Below are 15,791 nucleotides of genomic sequence, written 5' to 3'. Positions count from 1 at the left end.
TTCAATCTGGGATTATTTCTGGATTCACAGTTCCTTCTCAAGAGCAAGTAGAAGCTGTGCCCATGAAGCTGTGACCCTTTGCACAGCTGCATCTGGTGCACCAGTTGTGCTCTTCTCTAGATTGGGAGGCCCTTCATTCAATCCTGGTCACTTCATAACTATTACAATGTGCTCTACACAGGGCTGCCCTTGAAGACTACTGGGAAGCCACAAATGGTCCAGAATGCAGTGGCATGGGTAGTGATGGGCATGACTTGGTATACCCATGTGACACCTCTGTTGCAAACTGCATTGCTTGTCAGTCTGCTTCCAGGTATGCTGATTGTGACTTATAAAGAACTTCATGGCACATGGCCTGGTTGTTTGGTGGATAGCTTAACTCCTGTGGTGTCACAGGACTAATTCAATCCAATACAGTTGTAGTGCTCTGGATCCTTTCACATAAACAATATAATCAATTAGAGCCTTGAAAGTGTGCCTTCTCTGTCTCAGTGCCTGTCCTGTTTAGTGACATTCCTTCAGTTATTTGGGTGACATTCTGAAAAGCCTTAAAGACCTTGATGTTCTTCCATGCCTTGGGTTAGGATGCCTGTGGCCCTTGCTAAATTGTGGCTGGCTGGGTTAGCCAGATCTAACATTGGTCATTGTTGTTTGTTTGTTTTATTTTTTTATAATTATTCATTATATTTTTATTCAATTGGTTTTATTGTGAACTGTCTAGGGCTGGTTTATAGGTGAGTGGTGCTGGAACTATTTAGTTTCAAGTAAAATTAGATTCTTGTTGTTTTTGAATTTTACCTCACCTACCAAGGGTTTCATTAAAATAAGCCAAGACTTGAATTATTTTCAAAAATGGAAGACCAGCTCTTATATTTGAGGTGGAAGGGAAGAATGTTGCTTCTTCATCCAGCAACATTGATACAATCTGAAATGATCAAATCATAAATCAATGTACATTACTGCTGGCTATTTCTGTGTTCAGTCTCACTGCAACTACATGAAAATGTAGTCTTGACCAACCATTTTCACTCTTTGCTTTCCTTCATTTCCTATCTGACCTAATAAATAACACTTGAGAACAAAACGTGTATACACTATTTTTTTTAAAAGTCTAAACTGGCCTACTAAAGATATTGCCTGGGGTTGGATTATGGAATCCATAAAGGGTGTTCATGTTTTTTTTGTAATTCCATGACATGAAATCTTCTTTATGGCTGGCTGCAAGAAAGAGTAATATACTTTTTTAGTAGCCAGAAGTGAACCTTTCAGGCTTGGAGACAGGGAACTATTCAATATAAATGGAAACTAGACTATTCTGTCCTGGACAGAATTTACCTCTTGAATAAGCTTGTTAACCCACTAAAATCTATCATTCTAGGGTTCTGAGGGCATCCGGTATTAACCGTACCTTGGTTCAAAAGAACAAGATTAAAACATGCAGTCCTCCCATGCCTGTACAACCTGCAATACTTGGGATTGCAAAATCATTCCTTGCAGGCCTGTTCCATATAAATTCCCTAATCTAACTCTCATTATTTTAGAAAATTAAAAATCAGACTTTGTTCATAAGAACATTTGTGACTATTGCAAGCAAATAGCTTTTGCTTACTCTGGGATAAGTGGGACACTGCATTTTTTTAAAAAAAAATGATTTATATGCCACCCTTCTCCGGAGACTCAGGGCGGCTTACAATGCGTTAAGCAATAGCCTTCATACTTTTGTATATTTATATAAAGTCAGCTTATTGCCCCCACAAACTGGGTCCTCAATTTACCAACCTTAGAAAGGATGGAAGGCTGAGTCGACTTTGAGCCTGGTGAGAATTGAACTCGCAGTAATTGCAGGCAGCTGGATGTTAAATGCTGCCTTAGTAGGAGGCATTAGCCTCCTACACCAGTCAGGTTTAAACAACAGATCCATTTTCCTCCTAGTGTTTTGTCATTATCCTTGTTACTTGTGCAGTAATGAAAGGAGTAATGACAGCAAGCAAGGGTTGGTAAATTCTAATGTTATTTTTCATACAAAAGGAACCACAGAGATCCACAGAAGACAAAGCACTTATCGCAAAGCTTCAGGTCAGGCATATTTTCCATTAGGGAAATAAATCCTACAAATTACTGATTTGATGATAACAGCAGGATTTACAAGAGAAAAATCTGAATAAAGAAGGCTAGTGTGAGAACTTATTCATATAAACATAAGAAGAAACAGAAATCCATATTGGAACTAGATTATATATTTAAATAGACAAATGATTTATAAATTCTTGGAAGCCCTTGGAAAGTGTCATAAAGGAAAATAACTGGGTAGGAAAAAATATGTGAGCTTGGATACATCATGACACTGAAATACTATCTATATTCAAGGCTTTGTAACTGAGAAAAAGCATGTAGCAACATCTCATTTCTGGCACTTAGCAAAACACAAGGCTTTTAGTCACTAGGGAGAGAATTGAAAATAGAACTGCCAATATAATGTCTTTATACAAATTGATAGCAAGATCATACATGTTTATTATTCTACTCATTACACCTCTTAGTGAAAAAATATGTTGTAGAAGAAAAAGATTAAAAGTATGAAAATTATTATAGGAAAGGGAGAAAAAAGGACAAAATGGGCAACCAAAATGATTATTGGGTTGAATAATACACCCTCCACAAGGAAATATTACAGTAACTGAGTTCTTCAGCCTGAAACAAAGGCAGATAATGGAAGAGACATCCAAGGTATAAAATTGTAAGTGACACAGATAATACAAACAGAATTTTCTCCCTCTTTCCAGTATTATACTCAAAATCATCCCTTGGAACCATCCGTAACAGGCCACAAAGACTTCAAAATGCTGTTGCATGTGTCATTATGTTGTTGTGCAAATGATGCAATTACATAATGACATCTGCTGCTATCCTATGAACAGCCATAACTGAAATTAAATTCAGGATCAAAAGAAACAGATACTTCTTCCACACAGCACATATATAAATCATGGCATTTACTACCAGAAGCTTTGTAACATTGGACAATCTGGTTCATTTTAGAAAGAGGCTGGGCAAGTTTATAAGAAGGAATATTGAATATTGATAGCTGCCTGCTAACTCTTGAATCATAGGCAGTATGCTTTGCATAATTGGGGTAGGAAACTACAGTGGAAAGAGATTATTGCCCTCCAGTTCAGGTTTATGAGCCTCCCAGATGCAATAACCTATTATGTAATCCAGAATGCTGAACCTTCTAGACCTTTGGGCTGATCTAACAAATTTGGATCTTATCTTAAAATTAATCCAATTCTTGTATTAAATTCCAAGCGTGACTACATTAAAAGACTGTATGCATTTTGTTCTATAGGAAATGCCAGGTTCTATAGCTGGGCACAAGTGATCTGTAACTCTTGAAGAATTGAAAGACAACATTCAAAGATATAATACACATATATTAATGATTGGTCCATGCCAGCCCCCTCAAGATTTTGCATTTGCCTGCAGGGTCACCAAGATAGACTATGCTGAATGAGGATTAATTCAAATCTTGTTTCCCAAACTATACTGTACATGTATTATCCAACATCTGTATGTTAGCCTCTAGAATTAGCAACATCCTTTTAAAATCTGTAATAGTCAATATAATTTTTGATCACTTCCAGTACTCATCTCCCTTCATCCTATTCGATATTCTTTCAATCTGACGTCCACCCGACAAAATAGTAGCTAGTTTATGGACAATTCAGGCAAAGAAAAAAACTAGTTATGGTAAAGATAACTTTACCATAAATGGTAACATAAATGGAACATAATTATCCAGGGGAGAGCAAATATATCATTTTTCCCAAGAAAAAGATATATTTGCTATTGTAATAGGATAAATGGTATAAGATAAATGTGCTGAGGTCCTAGGAGTTGGTTGTTTCACTTACAAAGCAAAGCCCAAGTCGCTGTCTTTATTGTCTCAGCCATATTTATTTTCCCAGGACTTTTAATAATTGATATGTTAAAGTTTTTATTTGTGCTTTTTTTCTATTATTGTTTTATGGTTTATTTTGTTACTTATTTTGTTTCTGAATCTGTTTCAGTTGCTTGAATATTATTATAAGCCATTTTGCAATCTTTTTCATAGAAAATGGAAAACACATCTTTTAAATAAATAAAAAGGCAAGTAGACAGAAAATGATTTTCAACTTAGTAACTTTTTGGGCTATACAGCCCTTTGGATTCAATCCTAAAATATATTTGGAATAGAATAGAATAGAATTCTTTACTGGCCAAGCGTGATTGGACACACAAGGAATCAACATAAATCATAGTAGGAAACTAAATAAAACAATACAAATCGTAAAGATACAAGCAACAAAGTTGTAGTCGTAAGAAGAGCTTAAATTTAGCATTGTCAGCTGACCTGTGATCACAGAGGCTTTTTTTTACTTTTAAAAGCATTTTTTCGGCTGAAGAGGTTGTAGAAAAAATGCTTTTAAAAGTTTTTTAAAAAAAGCCTCTGATGAGGTGGGCCAGGTAAGTGAGTGGCGACCAGGCTGGGGACTGGTTCAGGGATGTGGCCAATGTTATTACCGGTTCTCCAAACTACTACAAATCTTGCGAACTGGTGCGAACCGGCAGCAACCCACCACTGCTTTATACCAACAGAAAAAACTATTTTTTTAATACTCTGAGCAGTTTCCCACAAGAAGACAACATCTTTAGGACTGGATTAATGGCCCATCACTTTTGGAATTATTCTCCCTTCAACTAAAACAAAGGATGGAGACAATCGTTTTTATTTCTGTAAAATAACAAAGATAAAAATATGGAATAAGGAAAAATTCAATGCACATTTTAAAAATATTTACTGCATAACACCATGCAGAATTTAACATTTATGAACAAACATTTCTGCATAAAAAAGAAGAAACCATTCCTTTTAATAGAGGACTAACTTACTGCATCTTTCTCTGGGTTACAAACTTTTACCCAGAGGATATGATCAAGAAGCCAATCGATGGGTTTATCCTTGTAGAACATAAGTATGAATTCCACAATCAGACTGAGATCCAAGGACTTGAACATCTTTCCTGAAAACATTTTGGATAAATAAAGAGAAATATAATCTTAAAACTAGCATAATTTAAGATTTAATAAAACTATAGTCTAGAACAACAAAAGATAAATAACATCCTCCTTACTCTAGGAATTCTTGAAAGACAAGTATACTGCATCTAATGTGACTATGTCAAGGGAATTAGGATTCAGCATTGAAACCTTTCTAAAATGCTCTAACCAGAAAAGACTTGCAACAGTATTCTCATGCATAGTGGTTTTCAGGTCAGGAAATGGTGGGGGGAACAGTTCTATGTTTTATTACACATGTCTTTTCCTGCCTCACAGGAATTCTGCAATTCCTGGCAATAAGGATTTTACAGAAGTAGAAATGTTTTTCTATATAAAATGGAGTCATTTATGTTCTAAACAACTCTATATGTGATGATGCTATCTTCCCAGAAGTTATTTTTGCATATTTTTGAATTTACAATTTTGCATGCAATTTTCCCAAAAATATAGGCATTTTTGTATGAGATGTAATTCAATTTTGATCAAGATTAGGCAAGACATTGGTGGCCAAATCAATCCAAATAATTGACCTTTGAGCTATATCTGTAGTAATGCTTCTTTTCACAAGGAGGCAATTCTGCTTATAAATTGTTTCATAAGGATCAAAATTATTTCCTTGTTCAGTTGCACAACAGTCCCAATGCCATAACTTACAAAGAGTGGGAACAGGGACTACCAGTTTGATTCATCCATAAAAGCTGAAGATTCAGAGTAAGTTAAAATCTCTTTCTTCATATTTCCACTAATAAGTATTTATAAGAAATTCTTGTTCATTCCTGTTTTTAACTAAACCCTCCTAGGAACCTTTTCTATAGTATTTAATAAATCCAGCAATAAAAGATTTGTCACACATAAAAAGCAAAGATAAACTAGAGAGGGTTAGTCTTACTGTATTCCTGTATGTTCTGAGAAAGGACCAGTGTAGTAAATGCTACTCTGTATTTCATTTTTATGCCAAAGTCACACAATTGAAAGCATTCGTGGTCTTTTCTCGCCTTAGCAAGGTGGGCTAGAGAAATATTCTTCCCAGTATTACAGGAGCAATACAGTGCCTTGCATTAACCCAAAACAACACCCAAAGCTTCAGCGAGACATGGGAAATGAGTTTACCAATAAAACCAAGCTGGGAAAACTCCAAGATCATCCATTCTTCAGAAGGTTGCTGCAAAGCAAAATTCTTCATTGTGCTGAGATAGTTTGGCTTGGCTACAATATCATCTTCTAGCTGCATAAGAGAGGGAAATGTATAACTGCATAAGAGACAGATCTTGAACGAGAACTTGTGTGCCACTAAAGAAAAGCTCTCTAAAAAGTGGAGACAGGAAAGATATCTCTGGCTAAAGATGGGCTCTTATTAAGGATAAAAAGACCCTGAATTAAACCTATGTTTTTATTTTCAAGGAATAAAGGAAAATAGCTCAGTGTTGAAAAATCCCAATATGATTTGATCAAATAGGAAACTTACTTTGTAGCCATTAAATTAGTTTTTTTTTAAACTGAAAAGTTTTTTTTTTATTATCTGAAAATGTATTTTGGCATCAATAGTAGCACACTGACTTCACAATCAGCAGGTTTTATTGGGAGGGAGCCCTAGCCTTGATTCAAGACTCATTTTCTGTTGAGCAAGACTGATTATTTGCTTGCCTTGCCTTTGATCTCTCTTTATCAATGATACTGTTATGCATCAAATTACCACAGCTTTATGATCCTGCTTTGTATTGTATTAATACCATTTAATACCTTGCTATTTTGGTTGAGTGCCTCCTCGCTTCTGCGGTTACCAGGTACCTGTTCTCAGTTTTTGGCTGTCTTCCTAATGGTTGAGCCTTTTTGTTCTTTATGTTTATTTATGCTGGCTTTATGTTTACAGATGTCATGATTAATGCCTATTTGCCTTTGTGGGTAAGACTGATATCTTGAGCATATCCTAGTTGTAATAGATATGACAACTCCTTTGATATGTCATTCCTTTCATATGTCACTTTTTTAAGTGTAAGTTTCATTTCTTCTGCTAAGCTTAGATTTTGATTTTATACAGATCTTATAAAAGTAAAAATATGAAAAGTAAGCAATATAGCATCCAACAAAAATAATTCCTAAACATTTTACATTCACTATTTTAACATTATTTATTCATACTTTCTTATAACTTGCCTTTTCAAAATATAACTACAGTATGTTTCTATATTTCCTATTTCTGATAACATGCTAGAAACCACTTGGGTGGAAAAGCACATCCATTTAGGCTTCTCTTTAGTCAACAAGTTCTGTCCATCAGAAAGAGGAATATTTTTGCCCTGTGTAGGATCAATGATAATAATAGTCAACATTATTTTAAAACTGAATGAAAACCTTGCCACAGCATGACTGTATGTGACAGAATGGGGAAGGCTATACTTCATACCCTTATCAGTATATTCTCTATGGATGTGTGCTATTGGAGATAAGTATTTTGGATATGCTAATGTGGAAAATATAGCATTTTTCTGAAACTCAGTCAATGTACTAGACAGTCAAGACTCTAGCTTTTTAAAAAGTGATCAGAATTGTTCCTTTGGATTGGTATATGTAATGTCGGATACATATTGTACACATGCCAGTACCTACCAACCAGTGGTGGATTGCCCCTATAGAACCGTAGTAAAACCGGTGGGAGGTTCTGCCCACTGACCCTGATGTCATCAAAACGCTTCTGCGCATGCGCAGAACAGCGTGCGCGTGCGGTCCCATTGTGAACCAATAGTAAAGGTAAGTAGAACCCACCCCTGCTACCAACATACCTAAAACTTCTTGATTGTATCTAAAAACTTCTTAAATTAATTCCCATAGTATCAGTGCTGATATGCTTGGTTTCTAAACATAGTATTTGAGGCCTATAGTAATATCTACTAGGGATAAATAAAATAAAAGAACTAATAACACTATTTAAACCATATAACTGATCTGCAAGCTGAAAGTATTCTTAGAGACACAGTGTGGGTCCATTATCTCATTGGTTCCCCATGCTCTAGCTAAGAGGCAGAAACTAAAAAATGAAACTTCCCACTATTAGCAGCAGGAAAGCAGCAGTATTGATCAGAGGTACAATCAAGGAGCTAAAGTTGAAGTCTTTCCACTCCATAATTACTCTGAGAAGGATTATCAGAAAAGACTTGCATTTCCTCCACAAAAAGATCCCTGCCAAAATCAGTTTTTCTGCTGCTATTAGCAGCAGTGCAAGAGTGACCTTTTTCCAGTGCTCCTGATTCTATGTGGGCCTCCAATAATTCTGGCCCTGCTCACATAGCTTATTCACATAGCTGTTGAAGAGTTTGGAGAGAGTAAATCTTCCAAAGTGTTGCTCATTAGTTCTTTATAGCTGTTTTCTCCTCTTTAGACCACAAGATACAATAACCCTTACTCCAATGAATGTACTTTTATCCAAGATTTTGAGCAAATATTGCCTTTTTTTTTTTTTAATTTGATTTATATGCCGCCCTTCTCCGGAGACTCAGGGCGGCTTACAATGCGTTAGCCTTCATACTTTTGTATATTTATACAAAGTCAGCTTATTGCCCCCACAAACTGGGTCCTCATTTCACCTACCTTAGAAAGGATGGAAGGCTGAGTCAACCTTGAGCCTTGGAGAGATTCGAACCAGCAGTAAATTGCAGGCAGCTGTGTTAATAACAGGGTGCGTAACCACTGTACTATCAAGGCCTTCCAGAGTTTTTGAATTCATTTCCTACAAACCCTTGCCATTTGTTTTGAAATTGGAATGAGGGGAACTATAGTTTTTTTTAAAAAAATATGGCAGAATCTAGGTTGCCTATTCTGGGTTTGAGGCACAATATTTCTTACTTGGGAAAAAAAACAGATACGAATATGAAACATAAACTATGAGCATCATAAAACTTACCTGAACATAATATATGCCTTTGGATTGTGCATACATCATTAAAAAGCAGTAATCTAAATTCTGTTTAGTTCTCCACCTACAACAGCACACAAAACAAATTGCTGTTATTTTGTTGGGAGGTATTTTCTGGGTAGGTATCAGCTACAACTGGCAAAAGATTAATCAGACACAAGGTTTTAGTCAAATATGAAGACTTACAGTGCTGTTGTAAGCCCAGAGTTATAACATTATTTTGGATTTCAACTGACATTCCCATTGCTCCCATTGCTTTTCCTCAGTAAGCGATGGAGATGTATAGCATCAACAGTGGGATTGTGGTAGGAGCAAAGAGTTAAATCTCTCTACTGTGCTAAACTTAATCTTCTGCTCCTCCACAACAACTACAATGTACTTCCAAAACTTGTCGAGCAAATCCAGTTGCATTCATAACATCAGATGCAATTTGACCATATTCTATGATCATACACTAAGTTATGTAAAATCACAGAAACAAATATTCACATAACATTAGAATAATTTATTTGGGTACATGAAGGTGGTTTTTTTTTAAAGTGGAGGAAACATACATATTAGCAAGCACCCAATGACTATTTACTATACTTCTTCTGAATGTCATATGCTTTCTTCTAAGCAAGTTTAAATACCCATTACAAAGCCGTGTAATACAATATCACAAGCCCTGCTAGCCTAGCAATCACTTTAAATCAAATTGCCTGGAATTACCTGACTCTTTCTTTAGGGTCACCGAAAGATTCTCGCAGCCGGGAGAAATCTGGATAGAAGTGTGGAGAAGGGGAAATAACCTCTAAAAGACCAGAATGTATTTCATTGGGGAATCTGAGAGAGAGGAAGAGGTAAGGAAAACAATTGTCATTTTCTGTAAAAAGGAAAATGAAATTTAACCATAGTAATGATTAATAGCCTAAAACCTAAGACATATCTCCAGGAAATATTAACAACTTTGAACAAAGGCACTACAGGAGATGTTATGCTTTGAAGCCCTATTTTAAGTTGAAAGAACATAAATAAAGATATTTATGTCCTTTTTAAAAAAAGCCCTCCCTGCTTGCTCTTCTCAACTGTAGCTTTCTTGATCCTTTGACCTTCAGTTTTTAGCTGCTGAAATTTAACAAGCCAGATGGAAGCAGATGTTAGATTCTTCAGTGATATTCATGCCTCTTTTTATACTGGTTGGTTTGAAAGCTTGTTGTTCTTGGAGCTGTCCAGAATTATTTTTAATGATAACCTCTGCAGATTACATACCCATTGCCCTGATCGTTATACAAGAAATTGAATTGAAAGATTAGGTCATCACTTAATAGCTTATTCACTGTGTTAAATCTTTACTGACTAAATGCAAGGAGAAAACACACAGTATACAGAAAGAACAAATGGTTAAAAACAGGGCAAAGAAAGCATAGTCATTCAAGTCTATGGCAACTCTGATTAACCTCTTATACATATACAGTTATTTTTTCTTCAGGAATACCCACTCAAAAGGAAAACTGGCAGTGAGCTTAACCTTCCTAAATACGTTTTTCTGGAAAAGCTCAAAAGGATTATCAAGAGTGTTTTTAGCTCAGAAAGCATTCAATCTCTCCCTTCAGTCAACTGAATCAGACTGAGAAACCAACTTTGTGTACTCCAACTGTGTTGTACTGCAATTCCCATCTTTCTAGGCATTTCTCACTAGGGGATAATTAAAATCGAACTCCAACCAGACTCACAGAGACCAGTCTAAATGTTTAGTTCTGATGGTGCAGTGGTTAGTTAGGCTACTTCTGCTGGCTGCTTGTAATTTGGTAGTTCGAATCTCACCAGGCTCAAGGTTGACTCAGCCTTCCATCCTTCCAAGGTCGGTAAAAATGAGGACCCAGATTGTTGGGGGCAAGATACTGACTCTGTAAACCACTTAGAGAGGGCTGTAAAAGCACTGTGAAGCAGTATATAAGTCTAAGTACTATTGCTAAGTGCTGTTTCCTCTTTATTTTGTCTATATGGCCTTTTTCTTCCTTACCTCACAGTACAATCATTCCCTACATACTGTCTGGTAGCCTAAAGTCTTCAATCTTTGACTTTGTATCCACCTATAAACCCAAGCATGTATCTGAAAACCATCATCTTAATATTTTGCCAACATACAAAAATATATTAGCGATAGGCAGCAATAATCTTCAAATTAGATTACCATCCAGTAATAGTTTCTAACTCATCAGATTGAAAACCAATAGTCTAAAATCATAGGTGCTTGCTGCAAACTAAAATTATATTAAAATGATGATATATGCATGGTGACATTATGATACAAATCCCACTTTTTTGCATTTGTGTTCAAACTTGATTACACATGCTAAACTGGGAAGTGAAGAAACCTATTGATAAGTATAGTCAAGGATACAGATCTAAACTGGATAGCTTTTGAGTACTTTTTAAAAAATCTTTTGGATCCCAAAGTATGGAGATACCTTTTAAATTAAAAAAAAAAAATCCTACGATAACTCAGGCATTTGGTACCTCTGTCATATTGGTAATGGACAGTAATGGAAGAAGGAATATCTAAACAATGGATGCTCTTTAAGTTTTCATAAATACACATAAGTCCCAAGGATATAAAATATGAACATTTATTTATTAGAGAACATCACATTTCAATAAAAATGGCAAGCAAAACCAAATATATCAATAAACACAACTGTCCTTTTTCAGCTACTGCATCAATTTAGAGTTATCTATTTTTAATTTTAATTATCCTTCTATTAATGAATTGCTTCTGTTTTGGATTACTAATACACAATTCCAATAATTTTTTATAGAAATTATTCTTATGTATTTTATCTGTGGCTGAATAATTCAATGAAATCAAGAAAAAGTACAATAGTACCTCTTCCATGAAATGACATCCTAATACAAATATTTGATATGGTTCTAAGAAATAAAAGATCCAATACAGTGATGTTATATTTTCAAAGTGGCTTTTACTTTAAAACGCATTCAAAGATTTTGAAGTTTTTCCCTTTCAGAAGAAAAAAACACTATATACTGGTATATATATATATTTTTTAAAAAAAATTAAACTAGGATTCATCAGTTAAGGATCAGTTAAAGGGCCATTAAGAAGAAATCTTGGTTCGGCTAAGTTCATACGTAGAAATACATCAATATAATAATAAGCCCTTGAACTCTCAAGAAGTCAGTGACCTTTTTAATGTCTTAAATATCTAATCTGACAAATAAGTACTATTGCTGAGAGACAAAGAATCTGCTGTCTACATTTAACCTAATTAAAAAGTACAACCCTCCTATTTCCTGCTGATATTCTTGTGCTCCTTTAAATTAATTTTCTTCCTGCAATATTTGATCTGTGACTTCTTATTGCTAATATTGTTTTCTTGCTGCACAGCAATTTCTTTTTCCTCTCTGTGTCATCTAAGACTTGTGTTTCCCCTTCCAGGGCACTTCAGCCTATTAAATTTAAAGAAGATAAAGCAAGCAATTTCACAGGGAGGAGAAAAAGCAAATTGGTAAGTTAATCAAAGGAAAAGTTTGAGGTACTTGACCTCAGCAGGTAGTAGCACCACCCCAATATTATTTGGATTTGAAAGCTAAGCAGTTTTAGTTCTTGTTAATAATGAATAGAAGACTACCAGAAATAATGTGGTTACATGCTAGACTAGGATCAAGCAAAGCATCCCTAAAGAGGGCAAAATAAAACTTTCTCTACTGTTACCAAATAAATTACATACATGAAGTTATCAGGAGTCAAGTGATTCAAGGTCATTTTTACTATTAATCAAAAGTACTTAAGAGACAGTTTCTTCCTTAGACCATCACATCCATCAGTGTCTATTACATATAAATCCTATATGTTTTATTTATTTATTAAACCAATTTATTTGGCTATCCAACAAACAAACAGTGAATCTGGGTGGTGTACAACAGAGCTAAATCAGTTAATAAATACATTAAAAAGTAAAAACCAAATTAAAATAGATAATAATAGACAAGGCTACGTTAAAAATAATTCATTAGTTCACCTGTCCAATGGGGTCTCCAGGCCTGTTAACATAACTAAGTCTTGAAGGACCTCTGGAAGCTCAACAATGACAGGACCAACCTCAGGGGGGAGAAGATTCTACAGCATGGATGCTGCTGAAGAAAAGGCCTACTATCTAGGACCCACCAAATGTAGGTCCCTAGGTGACAAACCCCATAATATGACCTCCCTGATGGATCTGGAAGGACAGGCAGATAAAACCAGGAAAAGGCACTCTGGCAAATAACCCAGTCCCATGACACGAAGGGCTTTAAAAGTCAACACCAGCACCTTGAATTGGACCCAGAAACAAACTGCTAAGTAATGCAGCTCATAAAACAGAAATGTATAACATGTGTTCTATCAGAAACTCATGCAACTGCTTATACTGCTGCATTTTGCATCAGCTGAATTTCAGGATATTCTTGAAGAGCAGCCCCATGTACAGTCCATTGCAGTAATCTAACAGGGAGGTAACCAGGGCGTGAGTGATCATGAATGATTTCCCCCTATCTAAGAATGGGCACAACTGCTGCACAAATATGAAACTGTACAATGGCCCTTCTAGCCAGAACTGTCATCTGCTCTTTCATTTTTTTTGGTAATGCTGTGCCAAGAAGCAAAATGATACAGAGAGAACAATCAGGAATCATGCCGCAAAACACAACTGGTGGCTTCTTCTGTATTGAAACCACAGTGCTCCCATTTCAGTTATTACATCTGACCACAATACAGAACAGTAGCTAGGTCATCTCAACTCTCTCCACGATCCTCCTCAAGTTCTGATCTTAGCTACTGCTATTAATAGGCCACTTGCACAATGGAGGAGTAGTAATGAAGTCAGGGACTCTTCTATTACCATTATCTTCTAATCTTCCTGTCCTCTGGTGTCTGCGGCTTCTAATTCCTGCCCATCATCCTTTTCAACTCTGCTAATAATTAAAAATAATCCACCAGTGTCTCCTTCCAAATCATTTTAAAAAGTCCAGGTCAGATGAAGAAACTATGACACTGAAAATACACCAAGAGAGAAATTAACTGTTAAATCAATGTGGAACTCAGGAGAAACCAGAGATGCAGATCTGATAGGAGCACAGGAGAAAGAATATGATCTAATGGAGGATATGGCATCAGGGAAGATGGAATATTGATGTCAAACAGAATGGAAGTGAACCTTACAGAAAACATTAATTCAATCTGAGTTCAGGACTGCTGACCACTATATCTCCTTCATGCTGGGATGCATATAAAAAATACAGTTTGCCCCCGGGCTCATGTAAATCTAAGTTAGCAGCACTCGTTATATAGCCTATAACCAGCATAAAAAGACATCTTACTTTTTCTAATAATGTTTCCTGACAAAAAGTAATGGAGCAGCAGGGAAAAGATAACTAGATTGTTCCTTGACTGTTTTAAACAGACCAGGAAAAAGTCATACAATTTAGTCCAAATTACTAAATAGACCAATAACACAACTTACAATATTGAAACATTTTCTATCAAACAAAGAAAAATCCCATACAATGAAATTGCAGAAGAATACTTACAAGCTTTTGATATTTTCTGCAACTACTGTGGTGTATTGTGGATCTGTCTGTGAGAAAAATTTCAATAACAAAAGACAGTAAACAGACACAGGTTAAGAAGTCATTGATGTATTGATATTGCATCTAAAATAAACAGTTCTGCTATGCCAAAATTTCTTTGGAAGTGCTGCTTTGTATATTTCATTTTAAATCCAGTTAAAGCAAGATTGAAGATATTTGCTAGGCTACTATGTGAACAAAGTTCTGGGGTCAAACATATTAAAAATTGTAGTAATTTACAAAGGCATTAGATAACAATATACACATATATTAATTTTAAGAAATTTTTATTTGCATTAATATAGAAGGCAACCATCCCAATTTATCTTTCAGACAAATCGAACTACAAGCTCTATCATTCCCAGCAAGCTGACCACTGTATTCTAATACAGGTGGATACCACACTTTGAGGAAAGCTGATGCAAAGTAGTCCCTCACTATAATACCAATTCACATTATATTTTAAGGTGTTTAGTAATAAGCAACAGATTAATGACCTATGAACCCCCACATGGTATGGTGAGGATTATGTGCCACCACATCATTGTTGAATTTTAGTATCTATATTCTCTACGATGATCTATCCCCAAATTGGTCCTTCAGCATTTTCAACAGTGCACTCATCACCACCTTGCTGCTGGCTGTTGTCTCACCTTTCCTTCCATCTTGCCTAGTATTTTAGCCTTCTCCAGAGCGCTAGGATTTCACATAATGTGTCCAAACTAAGATAATTTGAGCCTGGGCATTAATGCTTTGAATAAGTACTCTGGATTACCAATATGTTTGATAATCCATTTGTTTGCTTTCTTGGCTTCTTAATTTCCTTACATTCCAGGAATTTTTCAAAGAAAAAAGCATGAGCAACAGTGCAACATGGCCTTAAGCAGAATCTCTTTATGGCAAAGTCCCTTGCAGACAGAGAGATAGGAGCTGACTTGTGAGTAACAGCAAACAAACACAGAACTCAAAAAATACAGAAAATCTGCTGCAGTTTATTCTTCCCAGATGCTTAAGCATTCAGGGTCTGGGGCAGAAAACAAACAGTCTGTTTGGCATGTCAGCAGCACTCAAAATTAAATTCTCAAAATAAAATATCAAACTAAGGGAGAAAAATGGGACAAGCAGCAGCAGTTGAGGCTCATTATCCTGCTTTCCACCAGCAGACACAATGTTTTAT

The 15,791-nt window shown here is 35.7% G+C and overlaps 1 protein-coding gene across 1 annotated transcript in view; it reads right to left on the bottom strand.

The window, feature by feature from the left end:
• MGAT4B (alpha-1,3-mannosyl-glycoprotein 4-beta-N-acetylglucosaminyltransferase B) overlaps positions 1–15,791 on the bottom strand; it is a 119,858-nt gene that overhangs the window by 18,392 nt on the left and 85,675 nt on the right. The window contains exons 5-9 of the mRNA XM_070937237.1: positions 14,576–14,622; positions 9,719–9,832; positions 8,996–9,071; positions 6,208–6,322; positions 4,930–5,060 (exon numbers count right to left, since the gene is read on the bottom strand). Of these exons, the coding sequence (XP_070793338.1) occupies positions 4,930–5,060; positions 6,208–6,322; positions 8,996–9,071; positions 9,719–9,832; positions 14,576–14,622 (483 nt within the window). The remainder of the gene's footprint in view (positions 1–4,929; positions 5,061–6,207; positions 6,323–8,995; positions 9,072–9,718; positions 9,833–14,575; positions 14,623–15,791) is intronic.

The sequence above is a fragment of the Pituophis catenifer genome, unplaced genomic scaffold, assembly GCF_029215685.1.
Source record: "Pituophis catenifer annectens isolate HBS135680 unplaced genomic scaffold, rPitCat1.0.hap2 SCAF_2, whole genome shotgun sequence".
NCBI classification, from domain to species: domain Eukaryota; kingdom Metazoa; phylum Chordata; class Lepidosauria; order Squamata; family Colubridae; genus Pituophis; species Pituophis catenifer.
This window is presented reverse-complemented; position numbering and strand designations above follow the sequence as displayed.